The sequence below is a fragment of the Gobio gobio genome (genome assembly GCF_949357685.1).
Source record: "Gobio gobio genome assembly, chromosome: 1".
Classification (NCBI taxonomy): Eukaryota; Metazoa; Chordata; class Actinopteri; order Cypriniformes; family Gobionidae; genus Gobio; species Gobio gobio.
In genome coordinates, this window is record NC_137097.1 from 30,994,926 (window position 1) to 31,010,591 (window position 15,666).

The window sequence follows — 15,666 nt, forward strand, 5'->3', positions numbered from 1 at the left end:
CCATGAGTGGAAGCTTCTGCCAGGGATATCATCCTGGGTCCTCCGCACAATTCAGAACGATTACACACCCCAGTTTTGTCGCAACCCCCCTCGCTTCGACGGGGTCATTCAAACTGTAGTAAACAGTGCCTCAGAGGCTTCTGTGCTACAACATGAACTTATTTCTCCTCAAGGGGGTGATAGAGGAGGTTACATTAGCAGAAGAGAAATGTGGCTTCTTCAGCCGCTATTTCCTGGTTCCGAAGAAGGACGGCAGATTGCGTCCCATTTTGGACCTTCGTCGTCTGAACTTCGCCCTCTACAGAGGGAAGTTCAGGATGCTAACACTCTTTTGTCACAGATACATGCGGAGGACTGGTTCGTTACGATAGACCTGAAAGATGCATACTTCCATATTCAGGTCGTCAGACGACACAGGAAGTTTCTCAGATTTGCCTTCGAGGGGAGGGCTTAACAATACAAAGTCCTTCCCTTCGGCCTCGCCCTGGCACCGAGGATATTCACGAAGTGTATGGATGCTGCCCTGGCCCCGCTGAGGCTCCAGGGCATCCGTATTCTCAATTACCTGAATGATTGGCTCATTCTGGCCCACTCCAGGAAGTTGGTGACTCACCACAGAGATGTCGTTCTTCGGCACGTTCAGTCTCTTGGTTTGAGAGTGAACACCGACAGGAGTGTTCTCACCCCAACTAAGCAGACCACCTTCTTAGGAGTTCATCTGGATTCCATTCCGATGCAGGCCCGCTTGGCCCTTGCTCGGTTTTCCAGTATTGTAACATGTTTGGCCCGCTTCAGGCTCGGCCATCATGTTTTCGGTGAGTACATGTCGCAGGCTCCTGAATCTCATGGCCGCAGCTTCCCCGGTGCTCCCCTGGGACTGCTCCACATGAGACCCTTCCTTTGGTGGATGAAACGCTCAAGGGCTCGGTCAACAGGATCGGCCCTTCGCCTATTGAAGGTGTCACGCGGCTGCTTCCGTGCCCTATCAGTATGGCGGGACCCTATCTTTCTTCGGAAGAGGGTCAGTATGGGGGCTGTTTTCCGTCGCCAAATGGTCACGATGGACACCTCTCTAACCGGCTGGGGTGCGGTATTCAAGGGCAGACCGGCATGCGGGGTCTGGAAAGGGGAAGCTCTCTCTTGGCACATAAACTGCCTAGAGATGAGAGCTGTGTCCCTGGCCCTTCTTTCTCCCCTCCCTCATGGTACATCATGTCATTGTCAGGACGGACAACATGGCGGTGGTGTCTCATGTGAATCGCCAAGGGGGATCACGGTCACGCACCCTGGACAGGCATGCGCCGTCTCCTCCGGTGGTCTCAGGACAAACTTCTGTCCCTGAGAGCAGTCCATGTACCCGGAGTCTTGAACCTCGCAGCGGTTTACCTGGTCGAGGCAGAAGCTCAGGTCGGGAGAATGGATGCTGAACCCTCAAACTGTATCTCAGATTTGGGAGGTGTTCGGAAAAGCGGAGGTGGACCTTTTTGCCTCGAAGGAGTCGTCCCAGAGCCTACTCTGGTTCTCTCTGAGTTCCCCAGCCTCATTGGGGATAGATGCGTTCGCGCATCCACGGCCCAATCTGAAACTCTATGCGTTCCCGCCCATCATCTGATTCCGGCGGTTCTTTGCAGGGTGAGAGAGAGTGGAGTCAGCCTCCTGCTCTATTCCTCCAAGTGGAGGGTCTTTTGAGTCATGGTGCTCTTCCCATGTGGTGGACCCAGTTAACTGCCTGGTGGGTCCAGTTCTGGAGTTCCTGGAAGAAAAGTTTGCCGCTGAAGCAGCGGCTACCACCCTTCGGGTCTATGTCGCAGCTGTCATGGCCTGTAGGGAGTCGGGCAAAGTCCCTCTAGGCAAACATAGACTGGTTTCATCTTTCATGCGAGGGGTTAGGCGCCTGAGACCAGCACGCTCCCCATGTATTTTCTCTTGGGACCTCTCCGTGGTCCTTGAAGGGCTAACATTGGCTCCATTTGAGCCCTTGGAGTCAGCTCCTGAGCGAATTCTGGCTCTCAAGGTTACTCTTTTGTTAGCACTGTCCTCTTGGAAATGAGTGGGCGATCTACAGGCCCTCTTTGTTAACGGGTCCTGTATGGATTTTGCTCCTGGCCTAGTCAAGGTTACCTTAAGACCTAGGCCGGGTTATGTGCCCAAAGTTTTGTTCACGAAAAATCATTTCGCTCTCAGGTTATCATTCTTCACTCCTTTCACCCCCCCTCCTTTTGACTCGGAGGAAGACGAGAAACTTAATTTGCTCTGCCCAGTTCGAGCGTTGAAGTGTTATGTTGACCGTTCCGACGGGTGGAGGAAATCTAACCAGCTGTTGGTGTGCTTCGGTGCTGGCCGCCGCGGGCTTGCCGTTTCGAAGCAAAGGGTTTCCCATTGGGTGACAGAGGCTATTTCCTTAGCTTATGAGGTGCGTGGTTTACCTTCACCTCTTGATATTAGAGCGCATTCTACCAGAGGTGTGGCTTCCTCTCAAGCACTTTTTAGAGGGGCTCTTTTGGAGGATATTTGTGTGGCGGCAGGTTGGTCCTCTCCGCACACTTTTGTGAGATTCTATAGTTTGAATCTCGACATGGCTCCGGGTTCGCATGTCCTGTCTGCTTAACCTAGTCATGCAGGTTATCTGGTGTTCTTTGAGCCAGATACGGCAGCGATTTAGCTTGGCGTGTTTGGTATATCGTTCCCATTACGTCATTAAAGTGACGCAGCGTCGCGTGAACCTATGAAAGAGAACGTCTCAGGTTACTTGCGTAACCTATCTTCTCTGAGTAGGGAACGAGACGCTGCGTCACTTTAATGACGTAATGGGAACGATATACCAAACACGCCAAGCTAAATCGCTATTAAGATATCTTGACTATCTTGATATTCATCCATTGACTTTCATTGGAAAATATTTTCTAATATCTTCCAATGAGTTTTGACTAGTAGAAATTGTAATTAAAGATATCTGTAATTAGAATGGTATGCTTAATACAAAATCAATTAGAGATATCTCCCATTTTTACTAGGGGTATATGGCAAGCCGTTTTAGCATTAATCTCCTTCCCGTACTAGTCATAAATCAGTTTTGACTAGTCATAATTCCAGTTCCAGATATCTATTCTGCAATTTTGACTCGTAGTAATTGCAATTATGATATCTACAATGTGATTGTGACTAGTCATAATATGCATTGAAGATATCTACACTGTTATCCCTGAAATAGTTTTAATTCAAATTATTTAGGTACAATAAACATAAACTCCAACAGATTTGTTCAATTACTCCATGTTTTTCGTTTGTTGTACGATTTGCATGATTCTTTTCATTCTATTTAATGGTTTAAATTAAATGTACTTAACAGAGCCTATTTTAGTCGGTTGTCAATGCAACGCAATACATGGAAGATGCTGATTGGCTCTTTGAACTGAAGTCAGGCACGGATGCAGCTGCGCGCATTTTTATCAACGTTTGCTGGTGAGTATAGGCCTTGTAACTTTACATTTTGGTCTCAAACAGCTAATACATTATTAATCCCTAATAAATTAGATGTTTAACAGTTAGCCAGTAAAACAAAATGTAAGTCTAGACTGTGTTTACAATCAAAAAATTATTTTACGATACTGTTGACTTTACTTAAACAATTTATTTTGTTTAAGGTTTTCATTTTGAAATAACTAAATAAATCAACTGAAGATAAAATAAGACATTAAATCTCTGAAGATCTCAGCAGAGGAGGATTAAACAACTCCACAAACAGCATTACCAGCTTCATGCATTACTAATCAAATTGACTTTATTTCTGTTTCACCATGATGGAGATAAGTGTTTGTTTTAGTTGGACTCTTGACCCTTGGCTCTTTAACATTCGTTTTTTTTTCTTTGGCTGCTTTAACTGTGTTTAAAAAAAAAAAAAAAAAAAAAAAAAACTTTAGTTATGCCAAGACAAGCCAAAGAGAAAATGTGATATGGTGACTTTGGCTTATTGATGATGATGACATCATCATGTAGTGGCTGAATCTCATTCAGACTCAAATGTTCTGGTTAAAGAGGTAATGTGTTATCAATTTTGTATTTACGTTACGTTTGATGTTCTTTATGTTATTCTACAGCATGAGATCCAGCATTGTTATGGAAATTGAATAATATTCAAGATTTGGTGCTCAAAATTGTGACTAATTCTCTTTTATTCTTATAATTTGCTTTTCCTTTCCATAACAAATGTGCTTTATAAACACACAGTTAAAGCAGTCATCGAAAAACTAAAGTTAAAGAGTCAAGGGCCAAGAGTCGTAATATACATTACAGATATCTACAATGCTTTTATGAATAGTCATATTCTTCCATTGACTTCAATTGGAAAATATTTTCAGATATCTACAAATGAGTTTTGACTAGTAGAAATTGTAATTAAACATATCTGTAAAAAATTAATTTCTACTGGGATTTCTAATTAGAGATATCTCAAATTATTTTTGCACTAGTTGCGATTCAATTAGAGATATCTCTAATTTAATTGACATTAGTGCAAATTATAATTTGAGATATCTCTAACTGGGTTTTGTCTAGTCATAATCAAATTGGAGAAATATTTAGTTTGTTGTTTTTTAAGATATCCAAAAATACACGTGTAGATATCTAAGTAATTTACTACACCGTAAAACCCAACAAGTTCAGCTAACTAATTTAATTTGAGGACACTGCCTCAAACCATTTAGGTTTATAAAAAACAATAGTTATGAGTACTCTGCACTTATTTTAATCAAGTCCACTAAAAAAGGATATTTCTTAATATACAATTAAACTTTACACTGCATTCAAATACTTGATATAGCTGAACCTTCCCTATATTGAGTAAAACAGCTGAAATTACAACCTTTAAATGAACTCCGACTGCTAGCTCACAATAGCACACACAAAGTCAAATCTAGAAAGTTAAGCTAACTCATTAAATTTGAGGACACTGATTACCTTAATTCTGTTAATTTTTAGAAAACAATAGTTATGAGTACTTTGAACTTATTTCAATTGAGTTTACTAAAATAAGACCCTCATTGCAATTAAGAAATTAAGTGATTAAGTGATGATTGAGCATTAGTGATGAACACCTGATGATAATGAGCAGAATCACAGATGGAAAGAGAAACACAAGAACTACAACTGACTTAAGTCACAGCTTTAAATGAAATAACAGAAGATAAAATAAGACATTAAATCTCTGAAGATCTCAGCAGAGGAGAATTAAACAAGTTAAACAGTTGTTTTACACAGCGATTTTTTAAAGTGTAGTTAGCTCCTGGAAAAGCTACACTTTTAAAATTAACTGAGCTACTATCAAGCTACTGAAAAAGTAGTTAATAGCTACACTACTCCTGGCTTTCCTATAGCTCAAACAGTAGAGCATGGCACTAGCAACGCCAAGGTCATGGATTCAATTCCCAGGGAAAGCAAGAATTGACAAAATGTAAAATGTGTACCTTGAATGCAATGCAAGTCGCTTTAGATAAAAGCGTCTGCCAAATGCGTAAATGTATTCCAACACTTTTATCACAATCGTCTCCAGTTCCTTGAATTATTAGAAAATGTATTCACAACCGCAGTGGTAATGTGGCCCCACTTATAAACACATGGACTACTCATAAACCATTTCAGTGTGTCTCTATAGCTTGAAAGTGGTGCACACTGGTTTTCATCAATTTTATCCAAATATTCAGTCATTTGTTTACCAACAGTATATCAATATGTGTGCAGATTAAAACACCCAAAGGAGGATGTTTAAAAAAAAACATACAAGTGCTACATGCTAATTGTGTTTCATCTGAAGCCATAAAATAGATTTGTATAAGAAACTGATCCCAAGTCATGTTTACTATTTTTTTTTTAATTGATTTAAAGAATTAAAGAAAACAACCCAAAAAGCAGCTCTTCACAAAAGTCACAACTTTATTGCACCAGTTATATCTATATTTATGTATTTGCAATACTGAATGACTACTTCTTTTCAGAAAAGGCATTAGGTACAGAACCATCGATTCAAATATGTCAAAGACACTGCTCCTGAGCGCCCAACCTCTTTGAAAATAAGTGAATTTCTAAGAGAATACAGACATCCTACAGAACGCATAGGGAAGTCTTTGTCTGGCTCCTGAACAAGTCTTTCAAACACATATCTATTGTTTTAATAGAACTTCCCATTTACAATTCCACAGACCTTAAATACATTAGGCTTCCGCTTAGCAATGTGCATTTTTAACATGTTTCAATAAGTATAATTCGCAATATGTTCTATTCATTTTTAAAAATTAAACCAAGGCAACTTTTCTAAAACCCAAGGATTGGTGAAAGGGATGGTGTTTAACAACAAGAATGACTGGAGGGGGGGTCACAGAGAGCACAAGTTAAGACTGTACAATGTTCTAAATAGGAAAGCGTCAACATTGGTTTACTCCTATGACAGCTCTTCAGTGGATAAGCGTGTACATCATTTTGACCCAATGCACGGTTAACAGACGTGGAACATGACAGGGTGTTTACAGCTCACAGAGATGATGTTTGGACCAGCTTTTGGAGAGTCTTTCCCTGGACTAGAGCATCCATGGGATTGCTGTTGTTGCATAGAGAGTAGAAAAGAGATGGGACACGCTAAGTCAGTCAAAGACAAGGGGATACTCCAATTATTAAGGAATTCACCCCTCCTGGCAAAACACAGTGGTTTGTGTTAAAGTCCATGTTTTTTTGTTTTTTTAGCTCACATGGATGAAATGTATTGCATTGTTGTATGCAGCACTGTGCATAAAAGACCACGTCATCTGACTGGAAATGGTGACGTTTTTGGGAAATCTGAAGAGGTGCTTTATAGAGACAGCGGAAATTCTCACAAGAGACTCGTTTCACTTCAAAAATGTTATTGAATAGAGTTCTATTTGATGAAAAATCACTGCAAAGGTGGGGAGGATGGGCTAGTATTCAAGCAGGCAAGACATGAAAATATACAATCACAAGCAATAAATGTATTGCGATGTAAGACACCAGGGCCGCGTGTCTGTGGCAAACTAAAAGGCAACAGGAAAACAACTGCCTAGTAGTATCTGGAGTAACCGGCTCAAGTATGAAAAAAACTAAATAATTAAGTGAGTGAAAGTTGTTCCCTAATGGGAACAATGATGTTATTCGTTGAGTCAGACAAATTATGCTTAAAAACTTTGGAGAGAAAGGGCTTGATTTTCCTGTTTTTAGAAAGTGTAAGGCTTCTTCCTCTCAATAGAAGCCCTCGGATCATGCATTATTGGCCCTTACAGGCCAAATGCTCACCAAGATAAAACTGGCCCTGGTGAACATTTGTTCTTATTACAATAAGAATAATTGAGACCATCAAAGGTTAAACAGGGTGCAGACTCTACAGTTTGCCACATTTACTATGATCCCCAGATCATAATGGCACCATTAGTGGCGTATATTTTGGGTTTCAGACGGTGACTAAAGCCTCAGCAGATGACCTCAGCCTCATCGCTTTATTTCACAGTACTGCTGCGTTCTGGGTCGACTTGTGTTCTTCAGAGGAATCCGGGACAGATCCGACTGCTGCTGATCCAATAAGGCAACTGGTCTGGTCAGGGGAAACACACATGGGATCCGCTTTTCAAAACTGCAAAAAGACAGTGAAATGGCTGATTACAAACACATAAGAACACTCTTATTATTCTCCAAGTTCCCACTAACAGCCATGTTCAACATTTCAGAAGGACTTTTAAAAATGCATTAAGTCTGCCTACCAGTAAAGAGTTGATTTAAATTGGAATGGTTTAACCCTCTGGTGCTGTTTGGCCATTTTTGACTGAAAGATTTTGTTTTTTTTAGAATAATTTTTTTACTTCAGAATGGTACGAAACTTGGTAAAGGTTTTGGCACTTGCTGTGTGAACCCAAAAAAATAAAAATCATGAGCATGATTCAAAAACTTACCCATACACCACACCTGTCCCTAACCCAGATCCCACCTCAATATCAGCAAAAGTGTCTTGCAATACAATACGAACACAATAAGTACATTTTTGATGTAAGTACATAGTAGTTAAGGCCACCTAATATAAAGTGGGACCTGAAATTCTGTGTGGATTCATTTACTCCTGTTATAGAGAAAATGTTTTGACGGAAAGTCCTTCGGGAACGAGTCAAACTACTCACAATACCCACAACTCAGGGCCCTGATTAGACAGAAATAAGTTTCACAAATCTGTAATATAAAATCTATGACATTTCCAAAAATTTTCCAGGGCTGGAAATTTTTCTATTTAAAAATTTCCTGAGTTTCCAGGTTTTGACTGTACGAACCCTGTAAACAGAGCGTCACTGACAGACTGGGAACGTCAAATATGGATTTTTTGCATGAAAAAACCCTGATCTAGTAGAGCCCCAAAACAAAATTGATAAAAGGGCATCATAGGTCCAGTTTAATCTTTACTTGACTTCTAAAACTGGTGCGATGACATAAAACTGAAGACACAGGTCAAGTGTCCTGCGTCAGTGTCATCAAAAGACGCTCGGTTTATGTGATTGGCCAAGAGAAGAGGACACTGATTGAGCCTTTTATTTTTTTTATCAAACAGATTGAAAATGTTTTACAAGTAAAACACAGTAAAAAATTCTCTCTTCAATACTAGTAAATTTAAGAAAAAAACAAACTTTAAAATGCAACAAATTACAAAAGATGACAAAGGATGGATAATTGTAACCCGGCATACTGTAGAGAAAAACAAGAACAAAAAAAAAACCCCAAGCACCTTTCAATGGCGATAGCCCAGACTGCTCCGCCTGCCTCCCGGCGTGACCGACCACATGATACGATGCTCTTGGATCTTCTGGAAGACGTTTCCATTCCTCCTCTTCTCCTTTTTGTATTTTTTCACTTTCTTCACCTAATCAAGAGCAAAAGGAAATGACTCAGTATATTATGTTATAATTGGTAATAAATAAAATACTGTGCACACTATACATACATTTTGTTAAAAAAAGAAAAAATAGTAGTATGGTAGTAAAATATTCCACGACTAGTAGTCTAAGATGCAACCATAGTCATTTCCAGTCAAAATGAGTTTCTGGAGTAAGCAATGCTCAAAAATACTGAAATATTGAAGTCCAAGTTGAAGTCCTCACTTTTCCACTGTCAAACTCCCTGTCCCACTCGTCAAGGACAGTATCATTTTTGGCATAGCGTACATCCTCGATGGCGTCTCTGCTGATGGCCGACGGATCTCCTTCCCAACTGAGAACTGGAGGAGGAAATTATTCAAAACACGGTCAATATTTCAGGTCATGGTAAAGATTCAAGCATAGGCACAACTGAGAACTACGGTTGATCTTAATTCCCCCTAAAACTAAAACTGCCAAGTCTTTTTTTTGTTTTTCCATCTGAACAGAAACAAGCACACTTTCCACTTGAATCGCATCAGAACAGAAACAGAAATCGTCCCTTAAGTTTTTGAAATGCATTAAAAAAACATGTTAAGATTCAAAAATAAATCCTAACCTCTCCATTTGTCAGGAAAGCTGAGAAGTTTTGCACACAAGGTTCGGTTGACTTCTGACCGACAACTCACCCTCAGTTCCATAGGCTTTATCTGAGGAGTTCTTGAGAAGCTCCTCGACAACATCAGAGCTTTTCCTGCCATCCCAGCCCATGGGGGCGGAGCACGGGCCTTTCCTCGACACGCCCTCTGCTTCTTGATGGTCCTGCTTGCGCTTGTAGCCGTCCTGAACCTGGCTGTCCCAAACGAACACTGCAGCTGTAATAGAAAAGGCCAGAAGGTTAACTCTGAAAAATGTCAGATATTGGTACACACCAAGAAACGAACCCAACGCCACTTAAAAAAAAAACTCACACTTTCTATGAAGACCATGCTTCTAAATAAGTATAAATGGGGATATATTTTCTATGAAGCCCATGCTTATAATGAATTGTTTTAGTGTATAGTTAATTTGAAGTCCAGTACGGTTCGCATGTGATATAAACGCAATTCAGACTAAAGTAAATAGCATAGGGTGATGGATTGATGTGCTTCAAGCAGAGGAGCAAAGCTTGTCCTGACAAAAACTTGCAACCTTTCAATCTTTTTGCAGTGCATAAGTGTCTTTTCATCCTATTGATTTTTACCCCTCAAGCGAAAAACATCCTAGCCGTTAGAACTAAAGACCTAATAAAATCAAAAGCTTTAATCAAAAATAAGTGAAAATTTTGTTTTCACTAATCAAGTGTCTAAAATACAAAAAACCCTCCACGTGACCCTCCATGATCTAACAGCAGCAAGTGTATTTATACCTTCGTTCGGTTTACTAGGTTTCTGCTTATCCGTATTCCCTATCTGACTAGGAGACTTGTCTCCATTGGTCTCTTGAAGATCCCTGTGAAGTTTTTCTTCATCCCTCGGTCTTTCCTCCTCTTCTCTGAAGTCTTTTTGTTTCCTCTTTTTCTTTTTCTTCTTGGTCTCTCCTAGGTCTTCTGTCTTTGCACCACCAACCTCTTTTACAACAGAACTGGAAGAAAAGAAGCCATTTACCAGGTTAAGTGAATGTAGTGGTACTAAATACATAAATAATTTAAGCACATTCTTCACATTCTTTCAACTTAAATTCAAAACAACTCAACATTTCATGCACAAATACAACAGAACAAACATACAAATGAAAAACAGTTATTTTCAGGTTCTCATGTAGGTCTAAACTAGACTAGACTAGACTAGATTGTCAAGTACAAAAATCACCCCAACAGTAATCAAATGGAAATGTCTTTTATGAGAAAACGCTACCCTGCCATTGACGAGGCTTTGTGTTTTCACTGTTATTTTCGGTAGGGGGCGCTATTACGCATCTTCTGAATGAGTACAGATTACAGAAATCCTGATCAAAACAGGCGAAGAAGCAGAAACTAGAGATCTCGGCTGCGTCCGAAACCTGGAAAATGCTGCCTTCAGAGGACACATTTCAAGGCAGGAAGGCACGTCCGAATCTAATGTTAGCTTCACTTCCGGTCTCCTGAGATACCGTCATTTGATATTTGTATCCTTCGCTGCCTTTGATATCCCACAATCCTGTGCTTTCCATTCTGTGACAGTTGAGCTGGGAAAAAAAAAAGATGGCGTCCGAAAGCTGCGTTTGCTGGTCAGTTTGTGTGTAAATGTATGTTTTTTTTACCAGCATTTTCCACTTCTGATGTCATTTCTAGCAAGAAATGACTAATGTAGTAATTCAATATTTGTTTAGTTCTTACCAAAGCTCTCTCTATTTTGCTGTAGATCATTAAACGGTTACACTGCCTAAGAAGTCTGTCCGAAATCAGTTTTGTGAGGTGCCTTCTTTAACAAACGCTGCCTCACAAGCCATTGTCAGATAAGGCAGCAAGCCAACGATTCAGCTGTCTAGGTTTTTGGACACAGCCAATATGTAAGCCGATGCATCTGAAAAATAATGCAATCATACAACATTAAACGGCATCTAAATCAAAACGACTATGTTTTTGATTAATGTGGATGCAGAACGAGCTAACGTTAAAGGACTGTGAAGCTTTGGGGTGTTGGACTCGATCTACTCCATCGGTGTTTTGATCATCATTCTGAATCACATCTGGATCATAGTCTGTCAAATGCGATTCTCATCTTTTTTTTCTCAAAATGTTGCATTTTTCATGAAACTTACCCACATTCAAGTGTTGATAAAAAAAAGAATGCATGAATCTATAATAAAACAGAGGGTCTGTTCTTTCTTTTGATATATTGCAGGTTCAGATAGACATAACTATGTTTACGATGATACTCGACAAGACAGGCATTTTTATGTCAATACTCACGTGCTGTACACGTGTGTGCGCCGTGCGAGCACTAAACAGAGACACTTTCTCGTTTATGTGCACACTAATATTTAAATTGGCAAGGCTTATAAATGCACAATTAACTATAATTAACTTCCGCGAAGATGCAGCACTGGCTAAAGTGTCTTTCACGCCGGCCCCAGGCGTTCAGGCAGTCCTTATTGTCGAGCCCTGACATGCAAGTCAAGTATTTTATGAGAGTAGTAACTGTAAAGGGATAACGGCGTGTAATTGAATATAAATGCAAGACGTTTCTTATAGCATATTTACAGGATAAAGAAATGATAGGAACAGGTTACTTTGGCCATAGCGAATGTGTGTGTTCCTGCAGAACTCTAATCTGGTAACAGTCTGGGGTTTTTTTTGGTTTTCTTTAATATAATTTTTATGTAGGGATTTAAACTGTCCATTTGCTCAGTAACTTTTTGCACATAATGTATAACACAAATACCATTAAACTATGGATTTGAAGCAAAACCATGGTTAATTTGTGGTTACCATTGAATTTATAATTTATAAAAAAAAAAAAAAAATTTATATATATATAATATATAATATATATATATATATATATATATATATATATATATATATATATATATATATATATATATATATATATTTTTTTTGTCTTGAGATTTATAATAATAAAATAAATCGACCAACTAATCGATTATCAAAATAATGGTTAATTGCAGCCCTAAATGAGAGATGAAATGTGTTTGTACTCTTCTCCTTACAGCAAATCAGTTATGACCAGATCAGGAGCAGAACGGATCGGACTCAGCGATTAAACTTTTCAGTAACCAACTTACCACTTTGAGACTGTGGCTCCATTGCTGAGCTCTTCCAGCTGCTCTAGGAGTTTGTGCTTCTTTTTCTTCTTCGGGAGAGGTTCTGCCACTGGTCGGTCAACCGGAGGCACTGACTGAGGTTTGGTCTGACAATTCTTTGCTTTAGATGACTTAATCTCGTTTCCCTTGGCTTCTGAGATGCTCCAAGTTTCTCCAAGACACCAGTCCTCATCTTGATGGGGCTCGAGATGGGACTGCACGCTCTTCCTCTGGACCTCAAGACTATCTGCCTCCTGCTCCCGTTTCCTCTTATTCTTCTTCCTCTTCTTCTGGCCGTTTTCAGTACTTGGCTTTGGTTCTTCTGGGGGTGAGGCTTTAGGGGCGTCCGGCTCTACTTCCGAATGTCGCCGTTTTAGTTTCTTTTTCTTCTTTTTTAGCGTGGGACTGTCGAGTACCTGGGGGAGTCCTGTCGTTGAGGCTGACAGGATCTGGCTCTGGATTGGTCTGGGTGTACAAGGCGGATGGGGCTGAATGCCATTGGTCTGTGTGTAGAGAGCATGAGCGGGTGGCTTCAGAGTGGAGGAGGGCTGTTTAAGGGGACTTGAATCTTTAGGGAGGCGAGTTGAAGGTGGAGACTGCAGGTTGAGCGAATGAGCTGAAAATCTGAGCAAAGGGACAGAAACACTTGAGTTGAGATGTCAGAAATACTTTGTTTTTCTAGTTTACCATCAATTTGTTAATGTAATGTAGGGCTGGGTATTGTGATTCTGCTTCACATATGCATCAGGCACAGTACATATCTCAACTAATGCTGTAAACTACATAGGAAACACAAAATTGGTACATTACTATACATTTACAGTAAAAAGTAACTGATTTGCATAGGCTATTTACATTTAAATTACAGACAAGAATTTATAATAATGTTCTATTAACAACTTATGATATTTTTGTATTTTTAAATTTAAATTGTGGCTGTCAAAACATGATGAATTTATTCAAACATACATACTGAAAAACATGTTAGGTAAAAATGCAATGAATATGCAATAGTGCATATATTTATTGAAATGCTCCTGTCTGGAGTTATTTTTTCTAGCTAACTATCCATTTTTTTTCACATTTAAATGTAAAATTATGTGACTGTTTACACGCTGTTTTATTGTTGTCTCTCCGCAGTTGAGTGAACACATGAGACAGATTTCTTCTGACGTTTATTCATGTTTATTTCATGCTATAATTTTTTTAATTTCATAAAACTGAAAGAACTTGAAAGCTGAGACTTAGTTTCATATCAGAAGGTGTGACAGTTTTGTTCATTCATCAACTGAAAACAGCCCAGACTAAATGATCGATTTTTGGCATTATGAATCGATATCAATTCATTAAAATGAGAATCGATTCAATTCTAGAAATCAATACTTTTAACCCATCCCTAATGTAACAACACATATCTGTCTTTCAGCAGTTCCAGTACTACTGGACAATCTGGGAAATGTATCGATTGTATACGTGTTGCCTTGTAAAAGAGATTGTATAAGGGATAGATTACAATTTTATCTTAGTGACACCAAAAATTACTTACTTCTTTCCCCCCAAATGAAATTAATGTACTACACTTTAGTTCGATATTTTTTATTTAATATTTTGCCTTTTGTTTAACAATAAACTTAAACATTCTATAAATTTAAATAAAAAATTCTCAAACACTGTTCTCAATTTTTGAATGAAATATATATTTTCCAAAACATGTTTTACTCTGAGATTATTCAACAGAATTAGTTTCCCATCCATTTATAATGCAGTCATTTTTGAGCATGAGGAGCACAAGTGTGACTGTTTCAGGACCACTTAAACGTAAAATTTTAATTTTTATATTTATTTAATACACTATAAACAAATGCAAGGAGGTAAACAATTTTCCCTCTCAAAACATTGAGTTTTGATTTCTAAGTAATCAAATTAGGTATATTTATAATATACACAGAAATGCAAGAGGGTAAAAATAGTTTCTCTCAAAACAATGAGTTTTTATTTCTAAGTGATTAATTTATGTATAAGCGTTTTCACACATGATAATGATTTGTAGGTAACTGGGAAATGATTGTGGCATTTAAAATGGCAGTGTTTTCTAAATGAAACGCAAGAGCTGTTAGTTTTGAGTAGGGATGTCACAAGTACTGGTACTTCGGTACCAAGTCCGTACTGAAATTATAAAAATGTGACGATACCAGCATTTCTGTAGTACCGGTAGTACCGACTCCCGCGGTACCCGCAGCTGCTTTCAGTCGCTTCCGTGTTTATCCAAGCGCAGGACTCCAGTCTGTAGCCGAATATACACTAGTGTCTGTGAATATTAAACTGCAAAATACTTTTTAAATATTACTCCTACATGTTCTGCGTCTCTGTGTGAATGAAGTCGGGCATGACACTCGCTCGCTGTCTTTGTAGTCTCTGCCGTGTGTCACTATATGAGGACAAACGCATAAACCAGTATGAGTGAGGCATGTTCTAGTGACAATCATGACAGTAGCATTACAGGCTATAATTTGATCAGTTTGACTAAGAAAAAAAAAGTTTGAATCTTATCAATGAGACCGAGTTTACTGTTGTAGCCTACAGTAGATTTAGCTACGTCTCTACGTAACGTCTTGATCTTTTTTTATAAACAGTGTTTACTTTTAAACAGCATACAGCCTTTAAATGTTTGTATTATTTACTTCTTATTATTATCATCATAAATAAAACTTAATACATTTAATATTTTTTTTAAATAGTTAAATAAAAAAAATTATAAAACATAGATGTGGTAGCGAAATTGGTACAGAGTACCGTAAAAGTTTTGGTACCGTGACATCCCTAGTTTTGAGTGATGTGTCTAATGTAGAGAACTGTGTGTAGAGTTTCGCAAAATGTTTGTTTTACAATAGCAAACTGAGTTTAAAGCATGTAATGTGCTTGCAGTTTTGCAGACTTGGTCTGAAGATTAGGTACACGAGTGAACGGATTCACTGAGTAGGCCTCAAGT

The 15,666-nt window shown here is 38.9% G+C and overlaps 1 protein-coding gene across 3 annotated transcripts in view; it reads right to left on the reverse strand.

The window, feature by feature from the left end:
• Positions 1 to 5,867: 5,867 nt before the first annotated feature.
• usp36 (ubiquitin specific peptidase 36) overlaps positions 5,868 to 15,666 on the reverse strand; it is a 39,574-nt gene continuing 29,775 nt past the window's right edge. The window contains exons 16-21 of one of the 3 annotated variants that reach the window (XM_079815979.1): positions 12,660 to 13,301; positions 10,300 to 10,514; positions 9,581 to 9,766; positions 9,138 to 9,253; positions 8,765 to 8,899; positions 5,868 to 7,630 (exon numbers count right to left, since the gene is read on the reverse strand). In XM_079815979.1, coding sequence (XP_079672105.1) covers positions 8,768 to 8,899; positions 9,138 to 9,253; positions 9,581 to 9,766; positions 10,300 to 10,514; positions 12,660 to 13,301 — 1,291 coding nt within the window. In that variant the 3' untranslated portion in view covers positions 5,868 to 7,630; positions 8,765 to 8,767. Of the gene's footprint in view, positions 7,631 to 8,764; positions 8,900 to 8,980; positions 9,254 to 9,510; positions 9,767 to 10,299; positions 10,515 to 12,659; positions 13,302 to 15,666 lie in introns of all 3 variants that reach the window. The other 2 variants (XR_013816420.1, XR_013816421.1) reach the window with 2 other exon arrangements.